Source organism: Microcaecilia unicolor, chromosome 7 (assembly GCF_901765095.1).
Source record: "Microcaecilia unicolor chromosome 7, aMicUni1.1, whole genome shotgun sequence".
In the NCBI taxonomy this organism is placed as follows: Eukaryota; Metazoa; Chordata; class Amphibia; order Gymnophiona; family Siphonopidae; genus Microcaecilia; species Microcaecilia unicolor.
The window spans coordinates 48,212,541-48,230,112 of record NC_044037.1 but is presented as its reverse complement, the minus strand read 5'-3'; the positions used below and the strand labels follow the sequence as shown (position 1 = coordinate 48,230,112).

Here is a 17,572-nt window from a genome sequence, read left to right as displayed (position 1 = left end):
ATCGCTCCATCTCTGATTCATACTGTGTAGTTATTACCAGTGAGAAAACTCTTAAGTATGTTTTAATGAATATTTTCTTCCGTGTTTGATATAGTTTTTCATACTGATCAAGATGATCCGTCTTCTAGTGATGATGAAGGAATGCCATACACAAGACCAGTAAAATTCAAAGCTGCACATGGCTTCAAGGGACCTTATGACTTTGAACAGATTAAAGTTGTTCAGGATCTCAGTGGTGAGCATATGGTACGTTTTTATATTTTAAGATACCACTAGATTTTTTTTTTTTTGTTACATTTGTACCCCGCACTTTCCCACTCATGGCAGGCTTAATGCGGCTTACATGGGGCAACGGAGGGTTAAGTGACTTGCCCAGAGTCACAAGGAGCTGCCTGTGCCTGAAGTGGGAATTTTCTCACATTGAATTGGTATTTTGAGGTAATCCTGACCCCTTGCTTTTCTTCCCTGAGTTATAGACAGCCATTATTGCAGCACTGCTGATTGATGGAGAAGCGTATATGTTATCAGCTAGTCATTTGATAATTCAGGGCCTTGTGATACAGCAGGGCACCTGGAGAAATCACCATTACCTTTTCTTTTCCCAAGATCTGAATAGATTTCTTCTTCGGTCAACCAAACGATGCCAGTAGCTTACTCATTAATTAGTACATTAGCTGAAGACTGAGTTTTAATACTGGTTTCAGATTTCTGAGTATTAAATAGTATCTACACCTCTTCAACAAATGTTACAGTTCAGTCACTCAGCTCTCATAACTTGGTCCCCATATCCAGCTCACAAAGAAAAAATGAATGAAATAGTGAAAGAAAATTAATGAAATAGAAGCTTTCGTACAGGAAAGGTTTTTGTTCTGAGGTAGAGAATTTGAAACACTTTATTTACACTGTCACTTAAAATATTTGAGGCAAATCCCCCATTGTGCAGGTGCCTTCCTGACTGACACACGAGCGCAGGACCTGCAGTCTTGTTTTCTGTGGAGCAGAGAGGTTGTGTGCTTGATCTTGGCGCAAAAAACATGTTCCTTTTGGTGCCTTCCCTTTTTTGAGGTATTTTTTGTTCGTGTTTTTATCTTTTTCAGTCATAATTTATATAGATTACTAATTTTTTATACATTTTTTTTTTTCAATTTTCGGTCCAAGGGGCCTCTGAGCCCTTGCTGCCTGGGAACCATCAACCTTTTTCGAGTGTTGGATTACTCGAGCTCCCTGGGCCATAGATCCTTTTGACCTTGTGTTGCCTGTTTTTCCCTCCATGTCATTGAGGGTACTGAGTGACCTTAAGAAGTGTACTTGATGCAATAGGATTATTTGAGGCAAAGACCCCTATAATTTGTGTGTTCAGTGTCTAGGTCAAGACCACCAAGACATTCACTGTAACCTCTGCCAGCGCATGCAAGCAATACCCTTTAAAACCTGCAGACTCCAGTGTGAAAAGTTTTTTGGCTCTGCATGGCACTACATTGGACTCTATGCTGCAAACGCGTCAGGACTCTGTCCTTCATCGGTACATAAGTAGTGCCATACTGGGAAAGACCAAAGGTCCATCTAGCCCAGCATCCTGTCACCGACAGTGGCCAATCCAGGTCAAGGGCACCTGGCACGCTCCCCAAACGTAAAAACATTCCAGACAAGTTATACCTAAAAATGCGGAATTTTTCCAAGTCCATTTAATAGCGGTCTATGGACTTGTCCTTTAGGAATCTATCTAACCCCTTTTTAAACTCCGTCAAGCTAACCGCCCGTACCACGTTCTCCGGCAACGAATTCCAGAGTCTAATTACACGTTGGGTGAAGAAATATTTTCTCCGATTCGTTTTAAATTTACCACACTGTAGCTTCAACTCATGCCCTCTAGTCCTAGTATTTTTGGATAGCGTGAACAGTCGCTTCACATCCACCCGATCCATTCCACTCATTATTTTATACACTTCTATCATATCTCCCCTCAGCCGTCTCTTCTCCAAGCTGAAAAGCCCTAGCCTTCTCAGCCTCTCTTCATAGGAAAGTCGTCCCATCCCCACTATCATTTTCGTCGCCCTTCGCTGTACCTTTTCCAATTCTACTATATCTTTTTTGAGATACGGAGACCAGTACTGAACACAATACTCCAGGTGCGGTCGCACCATGGAGCGATACAACGGCATTATAACATCCGCACACCTGGACTCCATACCCTTCCTAATAACACCCAACATTCTATTCGCTTTCCTAGCCGCAGCAGCACACTGAGCAGAAGGTTTCAGCATATCATCGACGACGACACCCAGATCCCTTTCTTGATCCGTAACTCCTAACGCGGAACCTTGCAAGACGTAGCTATAATTCGGGTTCCTCTTACCCACATGCATCACTTTGCACTTGTCAACATTGAACTTCATCTGCCACTTGCACGCCCATTCTCCCAGTCTCGCAAGGTCCTCCTGTAATCGTTCACATTCCTCCTGCGACTTGACGACCCTGAATAATTTTGTGTCATCGACGAATTTAATTACCTCACTAGTTATTCCCATCTCTAGGTCATTTATAAATACATTAAAAAGCAACGGACCCAGCACAGACCCCTGCGGGACCCCACTAACTACCCTCCTCCACTGAGAATACTGGCCACGCAATCCTACTCTCTGCTTCCTATCTTTCAACCAGTTCTTAATCCATAATAATACCCTACCTCCGATTCCATGACTCTGCAATTTCTTCAGGAGTCTTTCGTGCGGCACTTTGTCAAACGCCTTCTGAAAATCCAGATATACAATATCAACCGGCTCCCCATTGTCCACATGTTTGCTTACCCCCTCAAAAAAATGCATTAGATTGGTGAGGCAAGACTTCCCTTCACTAAATCCGTGCTGACTTTGTCTCATCAGTCCATGTTTTTGTATATGCTCTGCAATTTTATTCTTAATAATAGCCTCCACCATCTTGCCCGGCACCGACGTCAGACTCACCGGTCTATAATTTCCCGGATCTCCTCTGGAACCCTTCTTAAAAATCGGAGTAACATTGGCTACCCTCCAGTCTTCCGGTACTACACTCGATTTTAGGGACAGATTGCATATTTCTAACAGTAGCTCCGCAAGTTCATTTTTTAGTTAATACTCTGGGATGAATACCATCAGGTCCCGGTGATTTACTACTCTTCAGCTTGCTGAACTGACCCATTACATCCTCCAAGGTTACAGAGAATTTGTTTAGTTTCTCCGACTCCCCCGCTTCAAATATTCTTTCCGGCACCGGTGTCCCCCCCAAATCCTCCTCGGTGAAGACCGAAGCAAAGAATTCATTTAATTTCTCCGCTACGGCTTTGTCCTCCTTGATCGCCCCTTTAACACCATTTTCGTCCAGCGGCCCAACCGACTCTTTGGCCGGTTTCCTGCTTTTAATGTATCTAAAAAAATTTTTACTATGTATTTTTGCTTCCAACGCTAATTTCTTCTCAAAGTCCTTTTTTGCCCTCCTTATCTCCGCTTTGCATTTGGCTTGGCATTCCTTATGATCTATCCTGTTACTTTCAGTTGGTTCTCTTCTCCACTTTCTGAAGGATTGTTTTTTGGCTCTAATGATTTCCTTTATCTTACTGTTTAGCCACGCCGGCTGACGTTTAGTCTTTTTTCCCTTTTTTCTAATACGTGGAATATATTTGTCCTGAACCTCCAGGATGGTGTTTTTAAACAGCATCCACGCCTGATGCAAGTTTTTTACTCTGCGAGCTGCTCCTTTCAGTCTTTTTTTCACCATTTTTCTCATTTTGTCGTAATCACCTTTTCTATAGTTAAACGCTAGCGTACTTGATTTCCTAGTTTCACTTCCTTCAATGCCAATATCAAAACCGATCATATTATGATCACTGTTATCAAGCGGCCCTCGTATCGTTACCCCCTGCACTAGATCATGAGCACCACTAAGGACTAAGTCTAGTATTTTTCCTTCTCTTGTCGGCTCCTGAACTAGCTGTTCCATGAAGCTGTCCTTGATTTCATCAAGAAATCTTATGTCCCTTGCGTGTACAGATGTTACATTAACCCAGTCTATATGCGGGTAATTGAAATCCCCCATTATTATTGTGTTGCCCAGTTTGTTTGCGTCCCTGATTTCCTTTAACATTTCCGCATCCGTCTGTTCGTCCTGGCCAGGCGGATGGTAGTACACTCCTATCACTATCCTTTTCCCCTTTGCACATGGAATTTCAATCCACAGTGATTCCAAGGAGTGTTTTGTTTCCTGCAGAATTTTCAATCTATTTGATTCAAGGCTCTCGTTAATATACAATGCTACCCCTCCACCAATCCGATTCACCCTATCACTACGATATAATTTGTACCTCGGTATGACAGTGTCCCACTGGTTATCCTCCTTCCACCAGGTCTCAGAGATGCCTATTATATCTAATTTTTCATTTAATGCAATATATTCCAACTCCCCCATCTTATTTCTTAGGCTCCTGGCATTCGCATATAGACATTTCAAACTGTTTGTTGTTCCTAAGTACATCATGCTTAGTACTTGACAGTATTAATTGGCAATCTTTTGTCTGATTTTTTATTGTTATTTAAAGATACCCGATCTACTACAATCTCTTTTGCAACCTCACTATCAGGATACTCTATCTTCCCTGTTATGGTGATATCTTTGAAAGATACCTTATCCCGAACCATGCTCTTTTGAGCGACTGTCGGCCTTCCCCCCATTTCTAGTTTAAAAGCTGCTCTATCTCCTTCTTAAACGCCGATGCCAGCAGCCTGGTCCCACTCTGGTTAAGATGGAGCCCATCCTTTCGGAATAGGCTCCCCCTTCCCCAGAATGTTGCCCAGTTCCTAACAAATCTAAAGCCCTCCTCCCTGCACCATCGTCTCATCCACGCATTGAGACTCTGGAGCTCTGCCTGTCTCTTGGGCCCTGCGCGTGGCACAGGTAGCATTTCAGAAAATGCTACCCTGGAGGATCTGGATTTCAGCTTTCTACCTAAGAGCCTAAATTTTGCTTCCAGAACCTCTCTCCCACATTTTCCTATGTCATTAGTACCCACATGTACCAAGACAGCCGTCTCCTCCCCAGCATGCATCGAGGGACTTGCAGCGCAAAAAGCCTAAGAATAATCACTATCGTTCTCCCTCCATACCTCCCCTGAACTGATATCCTTGATGCCCGGGAAATGTCATGCCGCAGTGACTGCTCGCCTTCTGTCCAGCTCATATCACATCAAGAGCCTTGGAGGTCTTCCAGATCTCCTATGCCTGCACTGGCTGTCTCTCAGGCTGCGTCCACACCGCTTTCTCAGCCATTACCGATGCCTACCCTTCATGAGGAAATCTTGTCTATGGTCAAGGAAGAGCTTTCAGTGCTACTGCAGTCACAGCTTACAGAGTGCTTGCATCAGCCTCAGCCCAGCCTGTAGATACATCGGGGAGACAGTCACGAGAGAATTCCCACACACTTGCTCGATATTGACCATTGGGGGCAACTTGCACTCAATACATCAGCAGAAGATCTTTCTCTAACTTCAGAAACTCTCATGCCTCGACGCAAAGCCGGCGTTCAAGTCAACACTGTCTTCCCCATATTCCTCATGAGCAGTACTTCGAAGGGTCAGACTCAGACCTCTCCTGGGAGACAGATCAAGATCCACAGGACTTCTCAGATAAGGAATCCTATGGCATTCTGTCTGATCCTTCTCCACCTCAGTGGCATAAGTCTCTCCCAGAAAGTATATCCTTCCAGGCTTTTTGTCCATGAGATGGTGCTAGCTATACCATTTAAACTAGAAACAGAGGAAGAACCTCGTTCAGAACATTTTGAAGTTCTAGATTATGACTCTTCACCAAGAGAAGGTATTATAGTTCCCCTTCATTCTGTTATGAGAGGTACTTTACTTAAAAAAAACACTGGGGACCCGTCTGACAGTTCAGAATGCCCCAAAGAAAATTGACACAATGTATAAGATACAGAAATGTGCAGGGTTTGAGATAACATTCTTTAGTGGTAGAGTCCGCTTTGAAATGCACTCATAATGCTAGATCTCTTGTCTAGTAGCTAGGATTGGCCACTGTTGGAAACAGGGTATTGGGCTTGATTAACCTTCGATCTGTCCCAGTATGGCAGGACTTATGCTTAATATATTACATCTTGCCACTCAGGAATCCCATTCGACTCATATCTGCTCGACAGATGCTCTACCTCCTTGGTCTCATGGCTTCAACTATCTATGTAATACCATTGGCTCATCTTTACTTTTGAATTCTTCAGTGGACATTCTCCTCTCAAGGGTCCTAAGCCACGTATAACTCCACAATTGCACCACTCTCTACAGTGGTGGATGGTATCCCACAATCTTACCCCAGGCCTTCTGTTCCAGCCCCCTCCATATCACAAGGTACTCACCATAGATGCTTCCATGATGGGTTGGGGAGCTCACCTCAATGGTCTCCATGCACAGGGTTCTTGGTTCCCACAAGAGCAACAACATATCAATCTACTGGAATTATGAGCTGTTTGGAATGCTCTCAAAAACTTCCAGAATCGTATTCTCAATCTAGTTATTCTAGTTCGCACAATCAAGTAGCAATGTTTTACCTGAACAAACAGGGAGAAACCAGAACTTAACCTCATCTGTCGTCAAGCAATCCAATATGGACATGGGCAGTTTCTCGAAACATCTTAATAAGAGCTGTTTATTTAGCTGACAAGCAGAATGCCATAGCAGACAAACTGAGTAAAGTCATTCAACCTCACAAATGGTCTCTCAGCATTGTCAGATATTCCAGGAGTGGGAAATCTCAGCGATAGACCTGTTCACTTCTTCTCAGTACAAACTTCCCTTCTTCTGTTCCAGTCTCTATGCTCGCAGCTGTATAGCCCTATATGCCTTCCTTCTATACATTTTTCCCCCACTGCCTCTCATAGAGTACTACTATTTAGCATTTCTATAGCGCTACAAGGCATACGCAGCGCTGCACAAACATAGAAGAAAGACAGTCCCTGCTCAAAGAGCTTACAATCTAATAGACAAAAAAATAAATGAAGTAAGCAAATCAAATCAATTAATGTGAAGGGGAAGGAAGAGAGGAGGGTAGGTGGAGGCGAGTGGTTACAAGTGGTTACGAGTCAAAAGCAATGTTAAAGAGGTGGGCTTTCAGTCTAGATTTAAAGGTGGCCAAGGATGGGGCAAGACGTAGGGGCTCAGGAAGTTTATTCCAGGCGTAGGGTGCAGCGAGACAGAAGGCGCGAAGTCTGGAGTTGGCAGTAGTGGAGAAGGGAACAGATAAGAAGGATTTATCCATGGAGCGGAGTGCACGGGAAGGGGTGTAGGGAAGGATGAGTGTGGAGAGATACTGGGGAGCAGCAGAGTGAATACATTTATAGGTTAGTAGAAGAAGTTTGAACAGGATGCGAAAACGGATAGGGAGCCAGTGAAGGGTCTTGAGGAGAGGGGTAGTATGAGTAAAGCGACCCTGGCGGAAGATTGAGACGGGCAGCAGAGTTTTGAACCGACTGGAGAGGGGAGAGGTGACTAAGTGGGAGGCCAGCAAGAAGCAGATTGCAGTAGTCTAAACGAGAGGTGACAAGGGTGTGGATGAGGGTTTTGGTAGAGTGCTCGGAAAGAAAGGGGCGGATTTTACGGATGTTGTAGAGAAAGAAACGACAGGTCTTGGCGGTCTGCTGGATATGAGCAGAGAAGGAGAGAGAAGAGTCAAAGATGACCCCAAGGTTTCGAGCTGAGGAGACAGGGAGAATGAGAGAGCCATCAACAGAAATAGAAAATGGGGGGAGCGGGGAGGTGGGTTTGGGGGGGAAAATGAGAAGCTCGGTTTTGGTCATGTTTAATTTCAGGTGGCGTTGAGACATCCAGACAGCAATGTCAGACAAGCACGCTGAAACTTTGGTTTGGATGCAAGGTGAGATATCAGGGGAAGAAAAGATTTGGGAGTCATCAACATAGAGATGGTAGGAAAAGCCATGGGATGAGATTAATGAACCAAGGGAAGAAGTGTAGATAGAAAAGAGGAGGGGACCAAGAACAGAACCCTGAGGTACGCCGACAGGCAGAGGGATAGAAGTAGAAGAGGATCCACCAGAGTGAACACTAAAGGTGCGGAGGGAGAGGTAGGAAGAGAACCAGGAAAGGACAGAGCCCTGGAATCCAAGTGAGGACAGGGTATCGAGAAGTATGCTGTGATCGACAGTGTCAAAAGCAGCGGAAAGATCAAGAAGAATGAGGATGGAATATTGACCTCTGGATTTAGCCAGTAATAGGTCATTGGAGACTTTAGTAAGCACAGTTTCGGTTGAGTGGAGAGGGTGAAAACCAGATTGTAATGGGTCAAGAATAGCATGTGAGGAGAGAAAATCAAGGCAGCGGCGGTGAACAGCACGCTCAAGTAATTTGGAGAGAAAAGGAAGGAGGGAGATGGGTTGGTAATTAGAGGGACAAGTAGGGTCAAGTGAAGGCTTCTTAAGGAGAGGTTTGACCACAGCATGTTTAAAGGCAGCGGGGACAGTCGCAGTGGAAAGTGAGAGGTTGAGAATGTGACAGATAAAAGGAATAAGAGTAGGAGAGATGGCATTAAGAAGGTGGGTGGGAATGGGATCAGAGGAACAGGTGGTGCATTTTGAGGAAGAAAGGAGAAGTGTAGTTTCCTCAATAGTAACTTCAGGAAAGGAGGAAAGGGAATGAGGGGAAGGAGAGAGAGGGGAACAGACTAGTGGAGGGAGAGGTGGTGAGGTAGAGAAAGCAAGGTTTATCTTTTGAAACTTGTTGTGTGAGAATTCAGCAAGGGTCTGAGGAGATAATGAAGGGGGAGTTGGGGGAGGGGGCACCTTGAGGATAGAGTTCAATGTGGTGAAGAGAAGTCGAGGATTAGAGCCAAGAGAGTTGGTCAGTTGGATATAATAATCCTGTTTGGCACGTAAAAGAGCAGATTGGAAGGAGGTCAGCATGAATTTAAAGTGTAAGAAATCAGCAAGGGCCCGAGATTTCCGCCAGAGGCGTTCGGCGGAGCGGGTACAGGAACGTAGGTAGCGGATATTAGAAGTCAGCCAAGGTTGGGGTTTTGTACGCCTTACAGGGCGGGTCATCAAAGGTGCAAGAGTGTCTAAGGCAGAGGATAGAGTATTGTTGTAAGAAGAAACAGCCTCGTTGACAGACGTGGATGGTGCCACAGTAGAGAGGAGGTTTGAAACATGGGAGGATAGAGATGAAGGGTCAATATCGTGAAGATTCCTAGATAAATTAGATAGGATAGGACGGGACTGGGAGGGAGGAGATTTAAGTGTGAAAGTTATAAGATGGTGATCAGAGGAGGGATGATCAGAGGCAAGGAAACTAGAAGGTGAACAGTTGGAGGAGAAGATGAGATCAAGACAGTGACCATTTTGATGAGTGGGGGAGGTGGAGCATAGTTGGAGATTAAAGGAGGACGTTAAAGCGAGTAACTTGGAAATATAAGAGTTGGAAGGATCATTAGCAGGAATATTAGTCACCAAGGATGAGAGAGGGGGAGGAAGGATCATGGAAGAAGGCAAGCCAGGCATCAAAGTCACTGAGAGAGGATGAAAGGGACTTACCAGGGGGACGATAAATGACCGCTATTCGAAGAGGCAGAGGAGAGAAAAGGCGGATAGAGTGGACTTCAAAGGAGGAAAAACAGTGAGATTGAGGTGGAAGAAGGGGTTGAAATCCGGAGGAGGGAGAGAGAAGTAGTCCAACACCGCCCCCACGGCCAGCAGGGCGAGGAGTATGTGAAAATAGATAACCGCCATGGCACAGGGCTGCGACTGAAGCAGAGTCATCAGGGCAGAGCCAGGTTTCTGTTATGGCGAGCAGATGGAGGTGACGCGAGATAAAGAGGTCCTGGATATAGGGGAGTTTGTTACAGATAGAGCGGGGATTCCATAGGGCGCAAGAGAAGGGCAGAGAAGAGGAGGGAGTAGAGGAATAGAGATGAGGTTAGAGAGGTCACGGTGAGATCTGTAGAGTTTGGATAATAGTTGGTGAGGAGGGCCAGAACTCTTCTCAAACTGTGTCGAGACCAGGGACCCATGATTCTACTGGCCTTGTCAAGTCTGGTTCCCTTTTCTCCTTGAGTTGCCGTCGAGGGAACCATTTAGGTTAGATCCTTTTCCAACCTTAACTCAGAATAAGGGATTCCTCCTTCATCCAGACCCTTGCTGTCTGGCCCTGACGATTTGGTACCTGACAACAATGAGTTGCATTCATTGAGCCTCCTTCACACACGAACTCAGTGAGAGTACATTTGAGCACCATCTGTGCCTTTTGTACTAAAATATGATGATAAGCTAATTTCAGTTCATCCCTTGATGGTTAGATTCACGAAAGGTTTATTTTATACCAGACCTCCTATCAGACCACCTCTGGTGCTGTGGGATCTCGGTGTCATCCTCACTGCTCTTGTGAAACTTCCCTTCGAACCACTTTGTTCCTGTTCTCTGAAGTACATAGACTAGGGAACACTCAATGAATTTACATGAAAATACATTTAAAACAAATAGGAGGAAATATTTTTTACTCAATGAATAGTTCCTCTCCGGAACTTGTTGCCGGAGGATATGGTTACAGCGGTTAGCGTATCTGGATTTTAAAAATGTTTGGATAAGTTCCTGGAGGAAAAGTCCATAGTCTGCTATTGAAACAGACATTGGGAAGCCATTGCTTGCCCTGAGATTGGTAACATGGAATGTTGCTATTATTTGGGATTCTGCCAAGTATTTGTGACCTGGATTGGCCACTGTTGGAAACAGGATACTGGGCTAGATGGACCATTGGTCTCAACCAGTCCATTGTACTACCTGTCTTCTTTCCTAAACCACATTCTTATCCTGGAGAAGCAGCACTGCATACCTTAGATTGCAAACATGTTCTTGCATACTATCTAGAACAAACAAAATCTTATCAGAAATCCTCCCAGCTTTTTGTATCCTTTGATCCTAATAGATACTGAATTCCCATCACCAAACATACAATCTGTTCTCCGAGGACAAGCAGGCTGCTTGTTCTCACGACTGGGTGACGTCCGCGGCAGCCCCCACCAACCGGAAAAAAGCTTCGCGGGACGGTCGGCACGCAGGGCACGCCCACCGCGCATGCGCGGCCGTCTTCCCGCCCGTGCGCGACCGCTCCCGCCAGTTCCTTTTTTTCCGCGTCTGGAGAGAGTCGTGCCTTGCCGCTCTCTCTGATTCAGCCGCCGGATTTCGATCGCGTTTACGCGGATCGTGCTTTTCTTTGTTTAACTTTGTTTAGTTACCGTCCGGTTTCTTTTTAAAAAAAAAAAAAAAAGAAACCCTGCGCGTGTGGAGCACGCGCTCCCTTTTTCCCTCGCTTCCAGCGGGGACGCCACATTGCGGCCTAGTGGCCGCACGGTCGTTTTCCTATTCGTGGTGTGATTTCAGCCACCATTGACGACTTTGACTTCGCCGACGCGATTTTTCCGTCGATGTCCTCAAGGGTCCCGAGTGGTTTTAAAAAGTGTGGTCGCTGCAGCCGGCCGATCTCGCAGACCGACACCCACGCTTGGTGCCTCCAGTGCCTCGGGCCGGAGCACAATATCAAGTCGTGTTCCCTGTGTCTCGGTCTCCGGAAACGGACTCAGGTTGCGAGGCAAGTTCTGCGGGACCGTCTTTTTGGAACTTGCGCCGGCCCCTCGACGTCTACCTCGACGGCATCGGTATCGACGCCCGGTCCTTCGGTACCGGTATCGATGCCCGAGACATCGGCACCGATGGCATCGACCCCAGGAGAACAGGTCCCGTCGGCCCGCTGGCGAGGGTAGAGGTGAGCGGCCGCGTGGGCAGTCGGCCCCGGTCACTCCCTCAGCCCGTGGCCCTCGGGACCGAACCCTGTCTGACCCGGCTCCCCGGGACCGAGGGGGATCGTCCTCCTCCTCCTCCATACCTCCCGGCGCCGGTGACGCGCATCGGAAGAAAGACAAGAAGCGTCGTCACCGGTCGCCCTCGGTGCATCCGGACATCGGAGAGGAGGCGGCGCCGAAGCGTCATCGTCGAGAGGAGAGGTCCCCGTCGGTCGTGGAGGTACCGACGCGTCAGGGTTCCGGCACCTCGGTGCCGTCTCCTGGCCCCCATCAGCTTCTGGCACCGACACTCCTACCGGCCCCACCGCCTTTCCCGGCAGCGGGCCTGGACGAGTGCCTCAGAGCCATCCTTCCGGGGATCCTGGAAGGGCTGATGCGCCAGGCTGTGTCGGCGCCGATGTCTGTGGCGCCGGTGAGCTCTAGCCCGGCGCCGGGGCCGTCGACACCGCCGCCGCTTGCGGCGCCGGTCTCGACCGCCACGCAGGTGGAGTCCCCGTCGACGTCGATGGAGGGAGCTCCGTCCCCGCCGGCGCGGGAGTCCACCGCTCGACGACACCGAGACCTCGGTGCCTCGACGTCGAGCCGGGCCCGGTTCAGGACTCAGCTACATGAGCTTATGTCCGATACCGAGGATGAGGACTCGTGGGGGGAAGAGGAGGACCCTAGATATTTCTCCTCAGAGGAGTCTACGGGCCTTCCCTCGGACCCCACGCCTTCACCAGAGAGGAAGCTCTCACCCCCCGAGAGCCTCTCCTTTGCCTCCTTTGTGCGGGATATGTCTATCAGCATTCCCTTCCCCGTGGTCTCTGTGGAAGAGCCGAGGGCCGAGATGCTCGAGGTCCTCGACTATCCATCGCCACCTAGAGAGTCCTCCACGGTGCCGCTGCACAATGTCCTCAAGGAGACACTGCTTCGGAACTGGGTGCGACCGTTAACTAACCCCACCATTCCCAAGAAAGCAGAGTCCCAATACAGGATCCACTCCGACCCAGAGTTAATGCGGCCCCAATTGCCCCATGACTCGGCGGTCGTGGATTCTGCTCTCAAGAGGGCACGGAGTTCGAGGGATACCGCCTCGGCGCCCCCGGGGCGGGAGTCTCGCACTCTGGACTCGTTTGGGAGGAAGGCCTACCAATCCTCCATGCTCGTGACCCGCATCCAGTCATACCTGCTCTATATGAGCATTCACATGCGGACCTATGTGCAACAACTGGCGGACCTGGTCGAGAAGCTCCCGCCGGAGCAGTCCAGGCCTTATCAGGAGGTGGTCAGGCAGCTGAAGGCGTGCAGAAAGTTCCTGTCCAGGGGTATCTATGACACCTGTGACGTGGCATCTCGTGCTGCGGCCCAAGGTATAGTGATGCGCAGGCTCTCATGGCTGCGTGCCTCTGACCTGGACAACCGCACCCAGCAGAGACTGGCCGATGTCCCTTGCCGGGGGGATAACATTTTTGGTGAGAAGGTCGAGCAGATGGTGGACCAACTGCATCAGCGGGAAACCGCTCTCGACAAGCTCTCCCACCGGGCGCCTTCAGCATCCACCTCAGCAGGTGGACGTTTTTCCCGGGCCCGGCAGGCTGCACCCTATTCTTTTGCAAAGCGTAGGTACAACCAGCCGGCCCGAAGGCCTCGTCAGGCACAGGGACAGCCCCAGCGCGCTCGTTCCCGTCAACAGCGTGCGCCTAAGCAGCCCCCTGCGCCTCCACAGCAAAAGCCAGGGACGGGCTTTTGACTGGATCCATGGGAACATAGCCGCCCTCAAAGTGTCCGTACCGGACGATCTGCCGGTCGGGGGGAGGTTAAAATATTTTCACCAAAGGTGGCCTCTCATAACCTCCGACCAGTGGGTTCTCCAAATAGTGCGGTGCGGATACGCCCTGAATTTGACCTCCCTGCCTCCAAATTGTCCTCCGGGAGCTCAATCCTTCAGCTCCCATCACAAGCAGGTACTTGCAGAGGAACTCTCCGCCCTTCTCAGCGCCAATGCGGTCGAGCCCGTACCACCCGGGCAGGAAGGGCAGGGATTCTATTCCAGGTACTTCCTTGTGGAAAAGAAAACAGGGGGGATGCGTCCCATCCTAGACCTGAGAGGCCTGAACAAATTCCTGGTCAAAGAAAAGTTCAGGATGCTTTCCTTGGGCACCCTTCTACCAATGATTCAGAAAAACGATTGGCTATGTTCCCTGGATTTAAAGGATGCATATACTCACATCCCGATACTGCCAGCTCACAGACAGTATCTCAGATTCCGCCTGGGCGCACGACACTTTCAGTACTGTGTGCTGCCCTTTGGGCTCGCCTCCGCCCCACGAGTGTTTACAAAGTGCCTCGTGGTGGTGGCGGCGTACCTACGCAGGCTGGGAGTGCACGTGTTCCCATATCTCGACGATTGGCTGGTCAAGAACACCTCGGAGGCAGGAGCCCTCCGGTCCATGCAGTGCACTATTCAACTCCTGGAGCTGCTGGGGTTTGTGATAAATTACCCAAAGTCCCATCTCCAGCCAACCCAGTCTCTGGAATTCATAGGAGCTCTGCTGAATACCCAGACGGCTCAGGCCTTCCTTCCCGAAGCGAGGGCCAACAACCTCCTGTCCCTCGCTTCGCAGACCAGAGCGTCTCAGCAGGTCACAGCTCGGCAGATGTTGAGACTTCTGGGTCATATGGCCTCCACAGTTCATGTGACTCCCATGGCTCGTCTTCACATGAGATCTGCTCAATGGACCCTAGCTTCCCAGTGGTTCCAAGCCACCGGGAATCTAGAAGATGTCATCCGCCTCTCCACCAGTTGCCGCACTTCACTGCTCTGGTGGACCATCCGGACCAATTTGACCCTGGGACGTCCATTCCAAATTCCGCAGCCCACAAAGGTGCTGACGACGGATGCATCTCGCCTGGGTTGGGGAGCTCATGTCGATGGGCTTCACACCCAGGGTCTGTGGTCCCTCCAGGAAAAGGATCTGCAGATCAACCTCCTGGAGCTCCGAGCGATCTGGAACGCGCTGAAGGCTTTCAGAGATCGGCTGTCCTGCCAAATTATCCAAATTCGGACAGACAATCAGGTTGCAATGTATTATGTCAACAAGCAGGGGGGCACCGGATCTCGCCCCCTGTGTCAGGAAGCCGTCGGGCTGTGGCGTTGGGCGTGCCAGTTTGGCATGCTCCTCCAAGCCACGTACCTGGCAGGCGTAAACAACAGTCTGGCCGACAGACTGAGCAGAGTCATGCAACCGCACGAGTGGTCGCTCCATTCCAGAGTGGTACGCAAGATCTTCCGAGAGTGGGGCACCCCCTCGGTGGACCTTTTCGCCTCTCAGACCAACCACAAGCTGCCTCTGTTCTGTTCCAGACTTCAGACACACGGCAGGCTAGCGTCGGACGCCTTTCTCCTCCATTGGGGGACCGGCCTCCTGTATGCTTATCCTCCCATACCTTTGGTGGGGAAGACCTTACTGAAGCTCAAGCACGACCGCGGCACCATGATTCTGATAGCGCCCTTTTGGTCCCGTCAGATCTGGTTCCCTCTTCTTCTGGAGTTGTCCTCAGAAGAACCGTGGAGATTGGAGTGTTTTCCGACTCTCATTTCGCAGAACGACGGAGCGTTACTGCACCCCAACCTTCAGTCTCTGGCTCTCACGGCCTGGATGTTGAGGGCGTAGACTTCGCTGCGTTGGGTCTGTCGGAGGGTGTCTCCCGGGTCCTGCTTGCCTCCAGGAAGGATTCCACTAAAAAGAGTTACTTTTTCAAGTGGAGGAGGTTTGTCGTTTGGTGTGAGAGCAAGGCCCTAGAACCTCGTTCTTGCCCTGCACAGAACCTGCTTGAATACCTTCTACACTTATCAGAGTCTGGCCTCAAGACCAACTCAGTAAGGAATCACCTTAGTGCGATTAGTGCTTACCATTATCGTGTGGAAGGTAAAGCCATCTCTGGAGAGCCTTTAGTCGTTCGATTCATGAGAGGCTTGCTTTTGTCAAAGCCCCCTATCAAGCCTCCTACAGTGTCATGGGATCTCAACGTCGTCCTCACCCAGCTGATGAAACCTCCTTTTGAGCCACTGAATACCTGCCATCTGAAGTACTTGACCTGGAAGGTCATTTTCTTGGTGGCAGTTACTTCAGCTCGTAGGGTCAGTGAGCTTCAAGCCCTAGTAGCTCATGCTCCATATACCAAATTTCATCACAACAGAGTAGTGCTCCGCACCCACCCAAAGTTCCTGCCGAAGGTGGTGTCGGAGTTCCATCTTAACCAGTCAATTGTCTTGCCAACATTCTTCCCCAGGCCGCATACCCGCCCTGCTGAACGTCAGTTGCACACATTGGACTGCAAGAGAGCATTGGCCTTCTACTTGGAGCGGACACAGCCCCACAGACAGTCCGCCCAATTGTTTGTTTCTTTCGACCCTAACAGGCTAGGGGTCGCTGTCGGGAAACGCACCATCTCCAATTGGCTAGCAGATTGCATTTCCTTCACTTACGCCCAGGCTGGGCTGGCTCTTGAGGGTCATGTCACGGCTCATAGTGTTAGAGCCATGGCATCGTCAGTGGCCCACCTGAAGTCAGCCACTATTGAAGAAATTTGCAAAGCTGCGACGTGGTCATCTGTCCACACATTCACATCACATTACTGCCTCCAGCAGGATACCCGACGCAACAGTCGGTTCGGGCAGTCGGTGCTGCAGAATCTGTTTGGGGTGTAAATCCAACTCCACCCTCCAGGACCCGAATTTATTCTGGTCAGGCTGCACTCTGTTAGTTGTTCCTCGTAGGTCAATTTTCTGTTATACCCTCGCCGTTGCGAGGTTCAATTGACCTGGGTTCTTGTTTTGAGTGAGCCTGAGAGCTAGGGATACCCCAGTCGTGAGAACAAGCAGCCTGCTTGTCCTCGGAGAAAGTGAATGATACATACCTGTAGCAGGTGTTCTCCGAGGACAGCAGGCTGATTGTTCTCACCTACCCTCCCTCCTCCCCTTTGGAGTTGTGTGTTTCATCTTTTGCTAGTCATTCAACTGGCGGGAGCGGTCGCGCACGGGCGGGAAGACGGCCGCGCATGCGCAGTGGGCGTGCCCTGCGTGCCGACCGTCCCGCGAAGCTTTTTTCCGGTTGGTGGGGGCTGCCGCGGACGTCACCCAGTCGTGAGAACAATCAGCCTGCTGTCCTTGGAGAACACCTGCTACAGGTATGTATCATTCACTTACTTGGTTGGCTGACTGTATCTCCTATATGTACACTTAGGTTGGGCTGACTCTCGAAGGCTGGGTCACTGCTCATAATGTGAGAGACATGTTGGCCTCAGTGCCTGTATTCAAGACATTTGCAATATGGCTACATGATCTATCCACACCTTCACGTCTCAATACTGTCTGGAGCAGTATTCCAGGCAGGATAGCCAGTTTGGACAAGCAGTCCTGCAGAATCTTTTTACTGTTTAAAATCCAACCCCACCCACAACCCGTTATTTCCACCAGGCTTATGATCTACGTAGTTACAAAAATTCATCTTTCTGTGAGCCTGGTAGCTAGTGAGTCCCAAATGTGAGAATATTATGCCTGCTTGTCCTCGGCGAAAGCTAAGTTACTTACCTGTAGCAGATGTTCTCAGAGGACAGCAGGCGTATACTCTCATTTCCCTCCCTCCTTCCCTTGGAGGAGTCATCTTAGCTTTAGCACTGTACTGCTGATCCCATGCTTGTGTGTGAGGCGGGAAGACACCTGCGCATGTGCAGTGGGGCACTGCCTCAAA

The 17,572-nt window shown here is 49.4% G+C and overlaps 1 protein-coding gene across 2 annotated transcripts in view; it reads left to right on the top strand.

The window, feature by feature from the left end:
* WDR44 (WD repeat domain 44) overlaps positions 1-17,572 on the top strand; it is a 113,662-nt gene that overhangs the window by 63,519 nt on the left and 32,571 nt on the right. For both annotated transcript variants that reach the window (XM_030208978.1, XM_030208977.1), the window contains one exon: positions 95-246. In XM_030208978.1, coding sequence (XP_030064838.1) covers positions 95-246 — 152 coding nt within the window. The remainder of the gene's footprint in view (positions 1-94; positions 247-17,572) is intronic.